Genomic DNA, 20,721 nt, shown 5'->3' on the forward strand with positions numbered 1-20,721 from the left:
AGTGGTTATTAGCCCAGAAGTTTGGAATACAGGAAGAACAACCCACATTCCACAAGGAACTAAAGAAGGAGGAAGACCAAAAGGTGGACATTTCATTCCTTCTTAAAAGGGGGAACCAAAGCCCTCAGATCTTGAGCAGTCCAAGCAGTATGACTCAAAGATGGGAAAAAGGAGGAAGAGAAGGAAACAAAGAGGGGATGACACAGGAATGTGAAGGGTGTGTCCTGCCTTTGGGAAAAACTGCTGCCCTTGGCCTTAAGAACCTAGTTCAGGGACCCTGTTCTTCCCACTTTTCAGGTTCTCATCTCAATGACCATCCTATGTCACCCTTTAGAACTATAAAGGTTTCAACATTTTCTCAGGAGTTATATCTGATTAAGAAAGTAGTCAAGGGGCTGGCGAGATGGTTCAGCGGGTAAGAGCACTGACTGTTCTTCTGAAGGTCCTGAGTTCAAATCCCAGCAACCACATGGTGGCTCACAACCATCTGTAACGAGATCTGACGCCCTTTTCTGGTGCATCTGAAGTCAGCTACAGTATACTTACTTATGATAATAAAGAGATAAGAAAGAAAGAAAGAAAGAAAGAAAGAAAGAAAGAAAGAAGGAAGGAAAGAAAGACGTCAAAAAGTCCAAGTGCTTGCTAACAAGGACTCACACCCCCAAACAATAGTCCACATATGCATCCTATATCCTAACATCCTGGAGACCAAAAGTACAGAAAACTGTTTAATTTGAGAGAAAGAGAGACAGACAGAGAGAGAGACAGAGACTGGGGGGGGGGGGGGGGGGGGATGAGAATATGATCCTGGGAGCTCATGTCATCTAAAACACTAGATGGAGCAGCATCACTCACCATCTGTTGTACCACAAGGCTCAGGCTACTGGGAACTCTTCTGTGTGCTGGAGAGCTCTGTCTCAGAGTGATTTAAACTAAATGAAAAAGCATGGTTTTCCTTTTCAATTTTTACCTTGTACACCCATCTCTAACAATGCATTAACTTCGCAGTATGTGTTTTCTAGCAACTCACTCAATCCTGTGTGAGGCTCATTTCCACTTAGTGTACCCCGCTACATCCACTCATTCTCAGTGCTGCTCTAGTACAGTATCCTAAATGCCAACAGGTATTTCCACCCTACTTTCTTTTTTTTTTCTAAAGATTTATTTATTTATTTTATGTGTATGAGTGCACTGTAGCTGTACAGATGGCCATACAGCTCCAACCCCTGCTTGTGGCCCTGCTTGCACACTGTAGCGGTCTTCAGACACACCAGAAGAGGGCGTCAGATCTCATTACGGGTGGTTGTGAGCCGCCACCATGTGGTTGTTGGGAATTGAACTCAGGACCTTCGGAAGAGTAGTCAGTGCTCTTACCCGCTGAGCCATCTCGCCAGCCCCCTCTACCCTACCTTCTTGATGAATACTGAAATTCCTCTCCCTTATACTTATACTCTGTCTTACTAACATGCAGCCTGTAGGCATCCTTTTAGAGTTGAGACACCACTTCTCATCCATGAAATCAGCAAAAAAACAAACTATTTAACTGTCAAGACTGCACAAACAGGGACGATTATACCTAATGTAGGAACATAAGCATACAAGGGCCACTGACAAGAAATGGGACAAAAATACCTAGTGCACATTCCACCTTAGAACCTTCCGTTCTCTCTATTGTAGAGACTCACCAGTACACGTGCTCAGGAAGCACGTGTGCAGATTTCCATGTTGTTAGTCACAGTGAAAACTTCCTAGGAAGAACTTCTGTTTCCCTCACAATGGGGAAATGTTATCATTTATATAGTTTCAACATCCTGTATGCCAGTTTAAAAATAAAGAGAACTCTCTAAGAACTATCTAAGCTCATATAACTCAGCTTGCATGACATGTACTTTAGACACTCAAGATATCTTGCTGGCTCCGTGTTGAGTTTTTAATCAGTGTAAAAACAACAACTGAAGGTTAAAATCAAGGATGGAATTACAAGAAGAGTTAACAGCTTGGAGAGAAATACAGTACATAAAAGCAGGGCAATACAGTATATAAAAGCAGGGCATGGTAGTATGAAGCTATAACCTCAGTACCTATAATCAGAGAAATGGGACAGGAGGACCAGGAATTCAAGGCCATCTTTGGTAACAGTGAATTCCTAGTCAGTCCAGACTATGTGAGATTCTATCTCAAAAACCCATAAATTAACTAATTAAATATATACACATATAAGAAGTACAATTACAACCACAGAAATGCTTACTAGCTGTAGAGGCCAGCAATTAAACCTGTGTGGGCATGAGAAAGGGCAACAAAAGGTCCATAAGTAATTGTTAAGTAGAGCAGCCCCAAAGAATGACACAGTAAAACAAATGACCCTGACTTTCCTATCTTCACTGACACACAGATATGATAGATCCATTTAAGAAGAATCTACGATTATGGAACAATGGCTGTTTGACAATCAAGGCACCAGTGTCTTGCTACCTGATGCATGCAGTCCTGATAGTTAGAAGGCAAAGTTAGTGAGGCTGGTAAGAACCACAGGTCTCTTTTTGAAAGGGGAGGGGCATAATAGCCTAATATCCCTAGCTTTTTATTAGGACAAGACCTCCAATAACAGTGTGACTGACTAGTAATGCTAAACAGACAATAGTATGGTTTTATGCAGCATTGCTCAGTTTCTGCCCTCATCCCAAAGACTGGGGATCCAGCCAGTCTTTGAGTCTAGGGCCTCATTCGTACCATTCAAGTTCTCTACCACACTCTGTTGTTAATGCAATGGTTTAACTTTAAAAAAAAAAAAATGCTTTCTGAAAAGTATCAGTATCACCTCAGGATTAAGTAATATATATACAAAAACACCAGCAAAATTACAAAAAACATTGTTGCCAAGAATACTACAAGGGGGAGATATCATAAAGCAATTTTAGATGCAACTGGGAGGTGTTAGGAGGACTTACCAGTGCTGAGTACCAAAGGTACTGCTTCTGACCCACAATTACAGTTGTGATACAGACCCTAAGGAGGCATCATGCTGCCATATGTACTCAACAGATCATGCTTTACCAACCTAAAGGTTGTACAAAAAAAGCTATGTCATACTGGTCAGTATCACTGATAAAGGCTGGCTGGGAACAGAGGCAAAAACAAATATACAATGAAATAAGCTAATCAATTTAAAAAGTTCAAAAGCCATCCCTCTGTTAGGTCTCAGGCAGTCCAAATAACCAGAAATGAGCTCATACTGGTCTCTAGGAGGATTTCTCAAGGTTACATAAAAGCCAGTACTACTTAGGGACTTGTGAAAGTGATTTCCATCTGCCAACAGAAGTCATTTCCCTTCCTTACCTCTGGCAGAAGGGACATTTGGTTCCACTGGCACATACCTGTGTCTGCATATGAGAAACCATCCCACCCTCCAGGCCCCCTCAGCCCCTATTCACAGTACTTGTTTAACATCAAAACCCCCACTCAGGTCTCCTACCCTCCCCATAGCCAATCACCCTCCTCACAATCTCTACTATTCCTGATCACAATCTCACTCTCCTCTCCTGATCACCCAGCTACCTAGCCCTGGCCTTGTCCAGTCTGATTCCCTTACTCTCTGCGCTAGACTCTTGCAGATGCCTCTGGATGCTCATGCATTTCCGTTTTCCCTCTCCCCTGCCCCCAATGAACCCTTCCCTAATTATGAAGTGTTCGTGTCAGCAATTTCTTTACTGTCCCACCCCCTCTCCAATACATGTGGTGCTGAACCCAGGAGAGGCACAAATAAGCCCAGTTCAACACCACTGCTTTTCACTTTTTTTTTTTTTTAAGATTTATTTATTTAATGTATATGAGCACATTGTAGCTGTCTTCGGACACACCAGAAGAGGGCGTCAGATCCTGTTTCAGATGGTTGTGAGCCACCATGTGGTTGCTGGGAATTGAACACAGGACCTCTGGAAGAGCAGTCAGTCCTCTTAACCGCTGAGTCATCTCTCCAGCCCCCTGCTTTTTACTTTTGTATGTAACAAAACCAAAACAATTTTGCAAAATGGAAGAGTAAGACACTATGAATAAAACAAAATGTGTGCCTCAGGAGAAGGAAGCAAATTACGGTAGGAATGACCTGTTTTCCACCAGCACAACTTGGGCAGTGCCACAAACTCTGCCTGCCTGTGACTTAATCTCTGCTTGAAATGAATTTATTGCCTTGCATGCATTTGAAATAATGAAAGGAGAAATTATTTACACCACATGGACTGGGGCAATTCTTCCTGATATTTCATTACCTTGCTCACTGCAAGTTGCTCTTTTTCTTTTTTTTTTTTTTTTTTTGGGGGGGGGGGTGTTTCGAGACAGGGTTTCTCTGTGTAGTCCCGGCTGTCCTGGAACTCACTCTGTAGACCAGGCTGGCCTCGAACTCAGAAATCTGCCTGCCTCTGCCTCCCAAGTGCTGGGATTAAAGGCGTGCGCCACCACTGCCCGGCTTAAGTTGCTCTTTTTCAAGCACTGGTTCTAGTTTAAACAGAGAAGGAAGTAAATATCACAGGCACTGAACATGAGTCGAAGTTCCACATGCTAATCCGTGCAAAGTGAGTCACAGCAACAAATACCTAAGCAACCATGAGTTATTACTCTGGTTCCAAATCACAGGGTACAAAGTACTCAGAGATAAGATGAGATAAGAGATAATGTTTCTAAAGAGTACAGATCTAGTAGGTCCAGCCTGCTCCCAGCTTAAGGTTCAATTGCTAACTGGTGAACTAAGTGTTTTGCTATGCAAGAAACAATCCACTGCCCCCCCGGTCTGCATAGTGGGTGACAGCTCTATTACACTCATCTACCTTGCTGGGTGTGATGGTTTGTTTATGCTCAGACCAGAGAATGGTACTATTAAGTGTGGCCCTGTTGCAGTAGGTGTGTCACTGTGGGTGTGGGCTTAAAGACCCCTATCCTAACTGCCTGGAAGCCAGTATTCTGCTAGCAGCCTTCAGATGAAGGTGTAGAACTCTCAGCTCCTCCTGCACCATGCCTGCCTGGATGCTGCAATGTTCCTGCCTTGATGATACTGGACTGAACCACTAAACCTGTGAGCCCAATTTCCACGGCAGTTGTAGCATCCGTCTTACATTCATATCAGCAATGATACATAAGAATTTCAACATTTTACCCATCCTCACAAACACTTGTTTATCTTATCCCTTTTTTTTCTTTAGTAACAGCTACCCTCTGAGTATGAAGTGGCTTTTAATGATAGCTTTAACCTTCTTTTTCGTTTGTTTGTTTGTTTTTTGTTTGTTTGTTTGTTTGTTTTTGAGACAGGGTTTCTCTGTGTAGCCTTGGCTGTCCTGGTTACTCTGTAGACCAGGCTGGCCTCGAACTCAGAAATCCACCTGCCTCTGCCTCCCAAGTGCTGTGATTAAAGGCATGCACCACCACTGCCTGGCAAAATAAATCTTTATAAAACAAACAAACATTGGTTTATTCAGTATTCTGTGCTTTTAGTGCTATGCCCAAGAATCCATAGCTAAACCTGGGGACATAAGGATTCACCCTAGATTTTCCCTGATCATTCTAAGATTTCATCTCCTCATGTCTAGGTCTTGCCTCCACCCTGAGCAGAGCTTTATACACCATGTAAGGATCCAACCTCTTTGCATTTTTTAAAGGTTTCTTGAATCTCCACCTATTACCATCTTCTTCAGTTCTAAGAATATGAAATTACATACCCATTCTATATATCTGCACAGATTTCTATCTCCAAACTGCTTTTTCTTCTGGGCCCTTTATTTCTGCTTTGCTAGCATGCATGATGTGAAACTTTGTCAGTAGAGGGCACAGCAGAGACACCATAGGAGGAAAAGTCCTTGTTTCAGTCCTAGCCTCTCTTCTCTGAAAAGAAGTTTCCCTTCCATCCAGTTCCTACCCAGCAGCCAACAGCTGGCAGCTTCCCCAGGAGCCCTTTACAGGCTGACACACAGCAGAAGAGGAAACGTACCTTGGACTCTCTAGCGCCCTGGAGACTGAAGTTCTGACAGTTTGGCCTGAGATTTCATTCTCTGCCATCTAGAATTATAGCCATGCCTCTCTAATACAGTCCAGATCTGCTCTGGAGGGTGAAAAGCATGGGGGCCACTGAAGGAGCCAGCTCTTAGGTGTCCTACTTAATGAGTAGATGCTAGTATAAAAGTTACACTACAGTGTTTGGCCTCAATGGAAGAGGATATGACAGGTCCCAAAGCAACTTGATGTGCAGGGGTGGAAGGTAGAACAGGGGAGTGGAATTGGGGGCTGACACCCAGAGAGGGACTTCCCCTTCTAAGGGGAATGGGGGAGGACCTACATGAGGGGGGACTGGGAGGAGAGGAAGGGCTGATATCAGGTTGTAAAGTGAATAAATACATTTAATTTAAAAAGTTATATTAATTGTATTTTATCAAATATCAATCGTATTAGTATATTACATCTACTTCTATGTGTCCAATTAATTTCTATCTGGATTAACATAAGCCAATCCTGCATTGCATTTATCAAATTTCTTATCCAAATTCTAGCAGCCGCTCTCTCCTGAACAGGCCCAGACTGAGATACAAGTGAAATAAGGTGAAACATTAAAAGCTACTTACTAGTACAGAACAAATGTGTTTACTGTCTTAACATATTACCTCACTAAAATCCTGTGATGTGTCATTCTATTGTAAGGAAACAGACTCAGAAAAACCATGTAATTTCCTTACAGTATTACAAATCCAGGTCCATTTAATGCTCCAATTTTTGCTGGTTATCTACTGCTATTTGTGTTTCTTCACAGAGCCAAGAAACATGTCTATGCATAGAAGGACATAGCAAGTCCTAATACTACCCTTTGAATGAGCCTGGAGTCTAGGAATTTAGATCTGGACCAGGTTCTTTCTCAGAACCACTCATATCAGCTAATGCTTGCTTTCCTACTGAGAGTATGAAACTTGAGGACAGGGTACTCCCTATGTAAACACCTCCAACCCCCCATCCAGCTGAGCTTCCCTGGCAGACAGTGCTGTCACAACTCATTCTGACAAATTCTGTCCTAGGCAATTCCACTTAAAAACAGAGCCTGGTCTTTCCTAGACATGGGGCTTCTTGTGTCCTCTCCTTCAGCTGGTGCCATCCACTCCATCTTACAAAGCTACAGCTCACTGTACTCGGTGCTGTAGGGCCTGAGTTAGCTTGGGAGCCCCAGAACAAGCCCTGGCATGTTACTTACTTTGTTCAACTCAAGTAGACAGAAAAATAGGTCCTTTGCCCTCAGGAACCGTCAGAGGCTATTTAAACTCCCCTTCCTTCACTTCTCTGGTCTTCACTTCCTAATCTGTGCACCACTTAAGTGGATTAGATATGTTTCCCTGAGCTAAATTTCATTCTTAGTGCTGAAGTGATAGTAAATAAATATTTAATAAGTCCATCAGACAAAGATCTGAGATACAGAGCTCTAATAAACTCAAAAGAACACATACACAGTTTTCTACCTTTCCCATCTTAGTGTGTTCTTCATTAATAATAAATTTATAAACCCTTGAGCATTCCTGGTGGGGATGTAAAAGATCAGCTGTTATGGAAGACAACTTGCCAGTTCCTTGGGAAGTTAAATGAAGCGCTGCCATATGGCCTAGCCATTTCACTCCCGGGCACGTAAATCAAACATAGACCAGGTACTCAAAGTGTAGATGCAGCGCTCCCCAGCTCCACTGTCAACTGTAACCTGCACATCAGTATATGCAGGTAAAGAGCGACTTACATAAACAAAGGATTGCTATTTAGCTATTGAAAGATGCTTACAAAGCTGACCCGTGTGTGCCATGTAGCAAGTTATCAGTACACTGCACCTCTGGAGGAAGCCAGACACAAGGACATGAAGTATGGAGAACAGTCAAAATCTTAGAAACAGAAAATGGGCCAGTAGCTGCTAAAGGGAAATAAAGGGTCAGATCTCTATTAGGGTCATGAATAATATGGAGGCTTTGACAACATACTATATGCCACCAAATTTTTCATTTTAAGAAGTTAATCTTGGGCTGGTGAGATGGCTCAGCGGGTAAGAGCACCGACTGCTCTTCCGAAGGTCATGAGTTCAAATCCCAGCAACCACATGGTGACTCACAACCATCCGTAATGAAATATGACACCCTCTTCTGGTGCATCTGAAGACAGCTACAGTGTACTCATTTATAATAATAAATCTTTTAAAAAAAAAAGTTAATCTTGGGGCTGGAGAGATGGCTCATCAGTTAGGCGCACTGGTTGCTCATTCAGAGAATGTAGCTTTGATTTCCAGCACCTACACAGCAGCTCACAACTGTCTGTTACTGTAGTTACAAGGGATCCAAGAACCTCTTCTGGCCTCCACAGGCAAACACCCACATACATAAAACAATAAACAAACAAATGAGGTCTTTAAAAATAAATAAAAATAAAGCTGATCATATGTGAATACTTGCTCAACTAAAATGGTTTTGAAAGCAATACATCCCATAGTATGACAAAACTAAAGAAGCCTGATGTTGCTGAAGCTTGGGATAAACGCAGACACAAAGCCCTTATTCGGCATTTAGCCTATCCTAAGTACACAATACATGTGGGTTCTACAAGTACTGGGATGATCCTGTTTCTCAAAATATTTCCCAAGTAACTTATAATATACAACAAAAACATTCTCCTCAACTTCAGACTGAGCTACTTGTTCCTGAATCCCTACAACAACAGTTTCTTAGCTGGTCCAGCGCAGCTCCATCCAAACAGCCCTCTGTGGCTTTCTTAGACAACCCACAACCGCAACACCCATCACTTCAACATTAATAGCCCTCTTTATCTTATATGATTAAGTTTCCAACATTCTCAGTCTGATCTAACTACGATAGTGGCCTCTTGAACACGTATTCCCTATAAGACTTTTTTTTTAATGTGTATAATCCTGTACTAAAACTGCAAGCACAAGTTGTGTGTGGTGATGCATACCTATAATCTCAGCCCTCAGGATGTGGAGGCAGGAGAATCACAAGTTCAAGGCTAGCCTAAGCTGCACAAAACTATCTCAACAAACAAAAAGAAAAAGAAGGCAAACAACAAACTGCCATTGGGATGTGACGACTAAGGGAGAAGGGCATGTGAACAATTAATATAAACCATGCAATAAAGTGAAACAAAGGCCAGACAAAAACAGGTAGGTGTGGCTAAAAGCCAAATAGGAAAGCATAAATTAACCCTGATTGTCAATCATGATTAGTTGAGGAATGTCTAAGAGATCAATAAAACACATCTCTGGGTTGTTTTCCGAATTTTTAATGTTTCCTTGAAAACTCAAAATTTATCACTGGGAGCAAAAATTGCCACTGTTTTCCCTCAAATGACAGACACGTTTCATTCACCTTTAATAAAATCTCTGCCAAATACCCCAAGTCTCAGTAATCAGTTAACAGTTCTACCCAAAAGTCAATATAGACAAAACAGTAGTTTTTGTGGTCCATACTGACTGTTTCAATTTAGCTTTTATGGCTGTCTTTTTTTTAGGGGGGTTGTTTTTTTTTTTTTTTTTTTTTTTTGGTTTTTTGAGACAGGGTTTCTCTGTGTATCCCTGGCTGTCCTGGAGCTAACTCTGTAGACCAGGCTGGCCTCGAACTCAGAAATCCGCCTGCCTCTGCCTCCCAAGTGCTGGGATTAAAGGCGTGCACCACCACTGCCCAGCTTATGGCTGCCTCTTGACTCACACTGCTATTCAACATGTGGGACCAACTCTACTGCTTACTGGCATGGTGACTGACAGCAACCCTTCTAGGCATCTGTTTTCTGATCTGTAACATGTATGTAATTATTCCTGTACTGTACACGGATGTTAAGATTCAGCATAATGCAGAGAAGTACCGGCAGGTCAACTTACTTTACAGAAAAAAGCCTGGCCATGGGTACCTTGAACTTTGGACTCACAATCCCACCACCCTTCCTCTCCAGCCCCTAAGATCTGCAAGACTAAGTACAAAACGGGCCTTTCTTATTTCCCACGCCACTTCCAATGCCAACTCCCTGCTCTCTCTCTCCTGGGGTCCCTAGAATGATTCCCTAAACTTCCCCTCATTGTGTTGACTCCCTGTTCAGGAAGAAGGCAGTACTCATTGCTGATGAGTCAATGATCAGCTGATAATTGCCATGCTAAATCTTATTTTCTATACGAGTGTTTTGCTTGAATATATGTAAATGTACTGCACAGGCATGCCTGGTGCCCATGAAAGCTAGAAGCAGCAGCAGCTAGATCCCCTAGAACGGGAACTAAGGATGAGAAATTGCACGCCACCAAATAGATGGCAAAGAGAATAAAACCCAGGTCCTCTCAGAGTAGTGAGTACTCTCAACTGCTGAGCCACCTTTCTGAGCCCCTTGCTAATGGGCCCCCTGTTACATAGAAAAGGCTCCAGATTGATTCCAATACCAAACTGGGACCACCAGGCTATACTATCCAGGTAACTTCTTCCTCAAAGTTCTTCAAGAAGTACAATTTTATTTAGTGTATATGTATGAGTTTCCCAAGTGTGAACATATGTATGTAGTAGATACAAGTTGACTAGTGCATGTGGAAGACTGGAGCTGATGGCATTGTGTCCCTCAATCTCTACAAGTTTTTTGAAGCAGGGCCTCTCACTGAACCCAGAGTTCACAAACTGTGGCCAGTAAAGACAGACAGCTTGCTGTGGGGATCTTGTCTTGGCCTCCTAATGCTGGGAACACAGGCAGCCGCTGCTGCTTTTATATGATGCTGAGGATCCAAATTCCAGTACTAATCTGCACATCAAACAGTTTATCTACCAAGCTATCTTCTCAGTTCTTATTTGGTTTTAATATTTTTCAAGCAACATTTTATTTATTTATTTGGGGGAGAGGGGAGGCATGCCATAGCATGCATATGGAGGTCAGAGGACAGTTTATGGAAGTCAGTCTGCTCCTTCCACCATGTAGATTACAGAGATCAAACTCGGGTCATCAGGCTTGACAGCCTTCCCCACTGACCCATTTCACTGACCCATTATGATATACGACCTCTGAGTGTAGCCCAGACTGTCCTTGAACTCCTAACTTTCCTGCCCTGTGCTTCAATTCTAACAATGTCCTTTCATACTGGCTTAAGAAATATGCATTATTATTAATGATCAGTCAGAAAGCACAGAGAACACAGAGTATAGAAATGCTTTCCATATTGGCTCACTTAATCCTCTAGCTGCACTTTGAGGCTGGCTCTTACATCACAGCTTATTTATATATGAGGAAAACAGTGCAGCAAGAAACAGTCACTTATCCAAGGTCAGCTAGAGCAGATCAGAGCCCAGGTTCTTGAGCCAATCTGTTCCCAGCATCCATCTCCAGGTTCTCATACATCCCACCAAACCCTGCAATGGCCAATGATTTGAACAAATAAACCCAAGTGGGTCACCTCAGAGATGTCACCCAGAGAAAGCTAATGCTCTTATTCTCACATGCTACCATCATTTAGAACATCACCGCTGAACTACAACATACAGCAGTTCTTGTTCAGAAACAAAAATGCCTTCAGAACCAACACGTACTTGAAATAGCTTAAACTGGGATAAAAGCCTGTTTTAAGCATGGATTCGATTTTAACACAATGAGATCACGAAGAGCCAATTCTGACTACGTTTTTTTTGGGGGGGTGGGGAGGTGAGGGGGTGGAAAATCTGGAGTTAGATATGGAAAATGTTTTCCTCCTCACTGGTCTCTGAAGCTGACTCAAACCAGTTCTTTATATCTTGCGCAATGTTCCTATCACCAGAGCCTAGGTGACTGTTTGAAGGACAGTCCTCATCCAGATGCACAGATTCAGTTACATTTTCCCTTTTAAAAATCACCCTTTTAAGCACACGTAGACAAATACATTTGTCCTTGACTAGCAATAGAAACATGCAAGTGCTCACAACCCTCTTGAAGCATAGTTTTCTTCTCTGTTGAAAGCAATGCTTTGATTTCTAATTTTTAATTCAGAATTTATTTACCCTCCATAGAAAAATAGGTGCCATAATCAGGCATTAATGAATCATTTACTTGTATGTAGCACACCATAAGAGGAACTGTGCAATGGTAACTAACTACATATCTAAAATACCCTCACATACAAGGGATAAAGGCATATACAAATACTATAGGGATTTAGCTATAAAAAGATACTACATTTTTATATCTTATGAGCTCCTCTGTGGAAGCAGTATGTCCTTTTTTCAACAAAGAAAATAGTCTGCTAATTCGGAAATGATTTACAGAATTTTCTCAAAATCAGGCATTAATGCAGATCAGCACAATTCCATACAACCAACCTCTCCGCTTGAACTGGACTCCTCACACCTTACTGAGGCCACTGTTCCCCTCTTCAAACTCCCACTCCACCCCCACCCCACACACACCCAACGCCCCACCAACCTCACAGGGGTTCCTGGGCTGGTCCATGGAATCTGATGACATCACTCTCTCTTCCTTCCTGGAATTCTAAACCCTGCTGCTCTCCCCTTGCACACAGCTACCATCTCCATGGCAACCTCACCTCCTCCTGCTTCCCTATTGGCTTCATGGAGCAGGATACACAAAAAGGTTTTCCGTTCTGCCCCCACTGCCCGCCCGCAAAAATGATGCTTTCAACAGGAACCGGAGCTAAATTTAGCTACTTGCAATTCTGTGTCTTATGACTAAGAAAACATAGAAATATAATCCTTCCTATATTCTACCCGCTCCTAAATCACACCCCAAAGTGTTTGTTTCTTCTTCTCTCTGGCCCCTAACTCAAACACAAGCAGCAGTAAGTGCTGAGTCTTAAAATCAACTGCATTGCCTGCCCCAGAAACAGGGTTAGCCCAGAGAACGTTCCCCACTCACCTCCTCCCATCAGGAAAGGAAAAAAACAGAACAACAAAAGCAAAACATGCTTGGGGCATTTCATGTGGGAACATCAGCCTCTGCTACCTCCTTCCACCCTAATCCAAGGAGAGAAAAGCCATTCCCACAGTATCTGCCCTCTGATGGACTTTCTCCATCACAGGAGAGAGGAGTGGAGAGGTGAGGTAGAAAAGCCCACTCACTGCAAACTCTCCGTCCAAGCGCTCGCCTGATGGGCAGACGGACTACGGAAAATGGAGCAGGTTCCCACACTACCATCACACAGGGATGCTCTCAGAACTGCCGACAAAAGGAGTAAGAAGTAGCAGATCCCTGAGCCAGAGGACAGAGCAATGAGTACAGAGGCATGATGATCAACAAAGTTCCTGCAGAAATAATGTCCAAAACTACCACAGAAGACCATGTAGTTACAGAAAACTACTTTACAATCATAGGCATGCATAAAATACAATATATAATCTTTCAAACCCTTCAAAGCTCTCCACTTCTAGAAACGCCTACCAATATGTCAGAGTGAGCTGGTCTGTGCCTAATGCTCATCTGAAGTTGATCCTTCCTTCATCCAAATTCTAATTCTAAAGTGACATGCACTCTCCTCCTTAAACAACAGGTAAATATGTACCAAGGCTTTGCTTCTCAACCCAGCTGTCCACTTCCCATCTAGGAAGAAATTCTTTCTTAGAACCTACTTGATTGCTTCAGTAGTTACTGTATCCTATATGAGTCTCAAACACAAAGCATAAGCTGTAACTAAACTGGAAAGGCACCAAGCAGCTCTAGGTCTTCTATCAGAAAAGGGGGTAGGTAAAAACAAGGCACACCCAGGAAATTTGTGGGTATGGTGCATGGCAGAAACAGAAGCAAGGCACCTGTTTTCCAGGGGTTAAAAAAAATAAAGAAAAAACATGAAAATAGCATAATTCTGCATGGCAAAGGATAGTAACACAACAAAGATAGTAACACAAGCACAAGTAACACAATGTGCTTCAGAAGCAGGGTACAAGATGCTGATGGGTGCAACATGCACTAATGAACCACCCAGGCTCTCCGGCCAGCAGTGAGGCCACAGATAGGTTGTTAGCTTGCCTCATGGAGGTAGATGCTCTCAGCACTCTCACATACATTGCTGCACTGAGGCAGCTCTGTAGGCTGTGATGAGCACAACTCCTAACACTCACAGACAGTCACCTTATTATATATGGGAAGACCCAAGTGGTCTCTGAGACTGTCCATCGTATCAGTTACTGAACCCTTTACTATAAAGGTGTTCAAAATAAGAAAACAAAACAAAACAAACAAACAAACAAAAACAGTGAGTTGTATATATTCTTGCCTCCACTCTTCAAATGAAAAACAAAATTCAAAATGTCAATATGTCTAGTATGTACCTCAGGTCTGTCTGAACTCCAGAGCCTATGCAGTTTTTCTACTTCCATTCCCACACAGTCATAGTTGTAAAGAAACGCCTAAAATGTTATTTTATGTCTATGTTCTCTTATACCAATTATATCAATAAAATATATGTTGTTGGATATCAAAGTCAATGTTAAACATCTGATGTATTAATAACCATAGTTAACTGTAATTGGGCATGGAACACTTATTAATTTATTATTCTAATCCTATTATTCTAAACTTCTGAACAAATGGTAATGATTCCACTCAGATCTTTCAAATTAAGATTAGCTTGAGAAATTGCATGCTGAAGTGAAATGACAAAACTTCAGATAACATTCATTTAATTTTCTTATATTTGAGATAAAAAAATGTATCAGAGTCTTAATGCCTAATTACCTAGCTGCAATGTTGTCATAATGCCTACATAGTGTCATTTGCTTGTTCTGTCTGGTGGGAAGCAGTTATAAATGTGGTTTTGGTGCTTGAAATGGAACACAGGGCCTAACACATGCTAAATATGAGCAGCTCACCATGGACTGAGCTATGCCCCAGCCCCTTACCCATCAGCTTTAAACCAGAAACCCTAATGCAGTCAGGTTCCACATTAAATTTATAATTTCCTCATTCTACATACCCAATCAAAGCATTTCTGCAGGGATTCCACTAAAAATTAAATCAGGTGATTAGAGAACCATGCTAAAGAGGCCAAGGTCACATGTCTGACTCACGGGATCCAGTTGGCATTACTCTTTCCTACTGCCACACACAATTAATGATAAACACATACACTTGTTTTTACCAAAAAGAAATGTAACCTACCTAGCACATCCTCTGGAAACAAATTCAAAGCATGCATCTTACAATACTACATGATATCATCAGCTTTTATCCTTTAGAAAACAGATACTGACTTTCGATATTCATTAAACACCACAAGCAAGTCAACAGCCTCAAAAGAAAAAACAAAAAAGCTTTAGGCAAATAAACACACCAATACCTGACACGCCAACAGCAAAGGTATACAACTTGTAGGGGGAAAATAAACACGGTGGCTAGCACCAGAGGGTGTATGATGATGTAGGTGAAAATAAACACAGTGGCTAGCAACAGAGGATGATGAAGCATGGACCAGCACAATCCATTTAGGGAAAGAATGAAAATAAGGTACTCTAGGGACAGAGAACAAAGAAGGTGGGGAGCAAAGCAGCACAGCAGACACAGAGAACTTTCGGGTACATTGTAAAAGGCCAGGCTGAAAGTTGAGAGAAATGACCTATTAATAGAAGGCACAAGCAATCTCTCTCAAGACCTTCCACAGAAGATTGGGCTTGCCTAGAATGTCTTTTTCTGTTAGACCACCAAAAGGTAATGGATCAAAATATTTTAATATCATATGGATAATTCTTACTTTTTAAAGTTTCTATGGTGAAAGTAAAGGTCAAAATAAAGCCCCTAGTAGCTAATGACCACTCATGAAGAGTGTTCATCCAGAGAACAAGTCCAAATTCGGTATCTGGCGATGACAGTGAACACTTTCTTACTGTTCTCATACAGACAGAAGTTTGTTTTATCACATCTCTTTTCTTACGTCTCTTTAAAAAGATTAGTAGCACATTGAATATTTGACAAGGAAATTATAATCTTAAAAAGCCCCTTCATTCGCACATAATACTCTTAACTCATAAATGTATGTGCATACACACATCCTACTAGCTGGCCAGGCAACATTCAGCTCATCTGAGGGACCAACTATCTATCAGCTGCAGCAATCAAAGGATGAATTATGTAAACTCTTTGCTAATTATATATAAACATATATACTCAAAACTCCCATGTATACAACATAATACATTCTCACAGAGTGAACCCACCCCGAGAGAAATCCAGCACCAAGACAAAGAGAAAGGACACATTATTGGCATCCTAGAAGCCCATCTTGTACCTTTGCAAAGTCACTCTTAGCTGCTCACTAACAATAACAGACACCACAGATTGACTGTGTTATAACTTGTATATAAATGATCACATGCCATGCTCCCTTCTGTAAAGCACTGTACTCAGTAACACTTGTACGTGTTAAATATCCTAGTTTACAAATAAAGCATAACATACTGGAAGGCACTTCAGAATGGCAAAAAACATTCCTATTGTTTCCAACTCGGGCTTTGCTCAAGCTTTTCTTTTCTTGTGGTTATGACCAAATACCAAACAAGAATAAACTTAAAGAAGAAGGGGTTTGTTGTGACTCAGTTTAAGAGTACAGTCCATCATGACAAGGGAGGCATGGTGGCAGGATACTGTTCATATCTGGGTAGATCAGGTAGCAGACAAAGATGAATACTAGTACTCAGCTGGCTTTCTCATTTTGTCTTTTTAAATTCAGTCTAGATCCCCAGCACAGGTCAGTACTGGCCACATCCAGGATGGGTTTTCTTCCTCAAAGGACCAGATGTGTCTCTAAGTGATTCCAAACCCAGCCAAGTTGGTAATGAAGACTCAGTATCACAAGTTGTCAACAAAAAGTGCTACCATCTACATCCTTATATACTCTCTCGGTGATCACATGTATACAAGTCATGTCTCTACTATCAGAAGCAGTAGGAAGCTTTGGGAGACACCACCAACTACAAGTCCAAAGCCATGCTACCTAACATTCCAACTTTATCCCAGGACCTGGAGGAAGTCATCTGCCACAAGATAGTGTAGCTAAAGGGCCTCTCCACAAGGAGAACTAAGCAGCGTGGGCTTCTAGCCTTTGAAACTTTATCCATTTCTAATCCTAAATGCTTCATTACAGGAACAAAAACAAGCTAGCAGCATGTCTCAAACATTAGTTGCATTGAGCAGGACTCTGACATCAGAGCCTAAAATAATTAATCATCTTCCATGATCCTCAGCTCTGAGCAATTTCTACTTCAACAGGAGGGGAAAGCCACTACTTTATTACTGCAACTGCCTTTTCAATTCACATATCTAAAATTCACATCATTTAACACTTTTCTTAAATGTGTAAGAAAGATCTTTAAGGGGAAAGTTATGAGTCCGGTGTTTTCTAAGCCAACTACCTAAAATAACAGGCTACACAAATTATGCAATGTTTTCCACAATGTAAAAAACAAAACAAAACAAACAAAATAGCTAGGTCATTCTAGCCAAAGAACAGAGACAGGAAGCCATGTGTGCACACATGCTGCCACACACGCAGCAAGTTTACTCCTCTTCCCAAACGCCTTCTAGTTCTCTGGCCCATAACTGTTTAACTCTTTTTTTCTTGGTCTTGGGGGTGATGGTCTTAAGAGAGAGGACTAGTAAACTAGAGATTCTACACACACAAACACAAACACATAATCTCTCGGGCACATGTGTAAACCCTTTTCATAAAACAAAAATTTACAGATCAATTAAAGATGGAAAGTTAGAGGAGCTAAATAAACAGTATTAAACCAATTCTGATAGTTGAACAGAATTTTTAGAGCAAACAGTTACTGCATCTTCCTTCTCCCCCATTTATAATATAACTCAAAATAGAATTTGTGCTCTTCTAAAACATTCACAACATAGGGAAGAACAAATCTGCTCACTTCAGAGGCCACAGTGAGCAAGGTGCTTCCCACCTGGCTTCTAAGCTGTAAATTCATCTTCTGACCCAGCAAGAGCCCATTGGTGAACTTGAGTGTTCAGGAGAGTAACAACTGTCAGACACCCTCCTACCCTCCCTTTCCAAAATGAGTAGGTTTAGATCTACAGTCTCTTGTGAGGAAGGTACTGTTCAGCTCACTGGGCTATATCTCCAGCCTTTTAATTTATTTTAAAACAGGTTCTAACCTGCCCAAGCTAGCCTTAAACTTTCAATTTTCCTTAGTCTTTCACATGTCTGGGGATTGCAAATCTGTACCACAAGACCCATCTCAATAAAACTTGCAAAATCAGTTCCCTGACCCCAAATAATAGACAAAGACTTGACCAGAACCCAATTAACAAGCACCATGAACCATGCCTGAGAAGCAGACCCAGTGTCTGAACCCCTGAAGTTCAGTCAGGTTAAGACAGAAGACATTACACTATGTAAATCATTAAAAGTCCCTGCAAGCACAAGAGAAATGTCTAAGACGACTCTGGAGTGAGCCTGTCCACCCCATCAATCCTGACTGTTTCATGATTGACTGCTATATCCCACCTGACCTAACCTCACATTCTCAATGCTGTCTCTGCTCAGGCAAATCAGTAAAATTTCAGGGTAGAGCCTGCGTTTGGTGCTATACACCAAGTACCTCTCACAGCTCAGCACTTCAGAGTATTTGACCAGTGCATACCTCCTAAAGTGGTACCCCAAAACCCCTCATATACACTCCCTGCACAGCAAGCACCTTGGCATTGACTGTGTCTGTCAAGGTCAGAACTTCTGCTCTCTTGTGATTTCAAAGCCACTTTCCATACAAATATGTGTCACTCTAATTGCGCTGAACATTCTTCAGCTAAAAAGAATAGTATCTTTTGGAGACCTAAGTCTCTCTATAAACAATGGCTAAATAGCTTGCCTCTTTCTCCAGTATTAACACTTTATATATCTGAGGCAGGAAGCAAACCTAACAAGAAAAGATGACGAAAATGAGAAAATAAGCTTAAGATTATTTTTATGTCTTGTAAGTCACTACATCCTTTTGGAGGAGTTTCTGAGAAAGATTTAATAGGAAAATGTATACCACCTTTGGACATACAGTATGTGAGTTAAGTCTATCTCTCTGATACTTGCTAGCTCTGTGATAACAGTGAACTAAGTTTTCTATGTGAAAGGAAAAATAAGGTTGCCTACCTGGCAGTTCTAATGAGAGAGAGAGAGAGATAATAGACCCTGGTACTAGACACATGACAACTATTCCAAAGGCGCATGCCTTGGCTGCCTTTTTTTCTTCACAGCTAACAATAATAAAGAAAAGAAGATCCTACTGGTCAACTGAGAGCATTATAATAAGTGGGTGTTTAATTATGGGTAATCTCCTTCAGAAGCAAAGCTAGGACACAGTTATAATGAAGGTGGCCACACAACCTGTCTTAAGCCATCCCCACTTCAAGTACTCCGACCTATCACAAACACCAAAACAGTCCAGGTATTCAACTTCACTCCTCAGAAACAACGTAAGAATTCATCAGACAATATACTTCATGTCTGGCTCAAGAATCCACTGAAGGGAAGGTCACACGAATGGCTCCAGGAGTACAGGAACTTGCCACCAGAGCCCACACGATGCACAGAGAAACAGCTCGCATCAGTTATCCTCTGACTAGACTGGAATGCAACTGCAGAAACCCAAGTGAACCCAGGGAAGGCAGAGTCTCTGCAATCATCAGCTAGATCCAGAAATGTATGAGCTGATACCAGCACACCCTCAGTCACTAGACACTTGAAACAAAATAAAAGTTAAGTATATACATAAAATAAATTCTTGATGTCGTCTAGAAGGCCCCAAATAATATAAATCCCAGAGCCTGCAGCAGAGCATCACAGAATCCTCTTGTAGGCTGTGCAGAGGCCTGAGATACACGGCAGTGGCTGGGAGGACAGCCAAACTCAAGCCAGTGTCACAGTAGAGCAGGCAGGCACACTCCCTTGGCAACACTGCTACACAGGGTCTGAATACAGAACACCGTCCTCTGGGTTCAAGGTCATGCTCACCCTTCAGCCAAGATACCGCGTACCATACTCAGTGTACAGGGTGAATAAACCATCATGCATGGTATTCTGAACTATTCAGGAAACATGCCAGAATTTTTTAAATTAAAAATAACAATTGCTTTGATTTTCCCAGTCTCATTTATATGCTAACCAACCCCCCTCACGTCCATAAAGGAAAAAAAAACAAAAACAAAAAAAGACTTTTCTATTCGTCAAAATCTGCCATTTTTTGACCACCCTTTTCTTCTCTGCTCTCATCCATAAGAAATATGTGAATATTTTAATGTCCCCTGAAAACAATGAAGAATAGGTTAGTGAACAAGCCAGGTAAGAGGATAGCGTACTTCAGAGAGGGGGGCACAAAGAAAGGACACCAGCATGGCTGCTCTGGGTTCAAACAGTTAAGACTGTTTCTTATTAGGTGAGCACAATTGCAGAGCTGCTCAGGAAGTGCTCAGGGGCCTCATGGTCAGCCCTAGCCCAAACACACTGAAAACTTTTGTACTCTGGTAAGCCCATCTGGAATCAGTTAGGACCAGAGGCTTGGTTGGCCTTCCCTTAGAAGAGAAGAAAGAGAGGAGAGGAGGGGAGGGGAGGAGAAAAGAGGGGAGAGGGGAAGGAAAAGAGAGGAAGGGAGGGAAAAGAGAGGAGAGGAGGGAAGAGGAGGGGAGGGGAAGGGAAGAGAGAAAGGAAGAGAAAAGAGAGGAGGGAAGAGAAAAGAGAGGAGGGGAGGGAAAAGAGGAGGGGAG

The 20,721-nt window shown here is 41.9% G+C and overlaps 1 protein-coding gene across 23 annotated transcripts in view; it reads right to left on the reverse strand.

Moving 5' to 3' along the window:
• Positions 1 to 20,721, reverse strand: part of Rbfox2 (RNA binding fox-1 homolog 2) — a 234,156-nt gene that overhangs the window by 159,304 nt on the left and 54,131 nt on the right. The window contains exon 1 of one of the 23 annotated variants that reach the window (XM_031348186.1): positions 12,430 to 12,594. The exons of 19 other annotated variants lie outside the window; for them this stretch is intronic. In XM_031348186.1, coding sequence (XP_031204046.1) covers positions 12,430 to 12,471 — 42 coding nt within the window. In that variant the 5' untranslated portion in view covers positions 12,472 to 12,594. Of the gene's footprint in view, positions 1 to 12,326; positions 12,352 to 12,429; positions 12,595 to 20,721 lie in introns of those variants that run through there. 3 more of the 23 variants (XM_031348208.1, XM_031348283.1, XM_031348275.1) reach the window with 3 other exon arrangements.

The sequence above is a fragment of the Mastomys coucha genome, unplaced genomic scaffold (assembly GCF_008632895.1).
Source record: "Mastomys coucha isolate ucsf_1 unplaced genomic scaffold, UCSF_Mcou_1 pScaffold11, whole genome shotgun sequence".
Classification (NCBI taxonomy): Eukaryota; Metazoa; Chordata; class Mammalia; order Rodentia; family Muridae; genus Mastomys; species Mastomys coucha.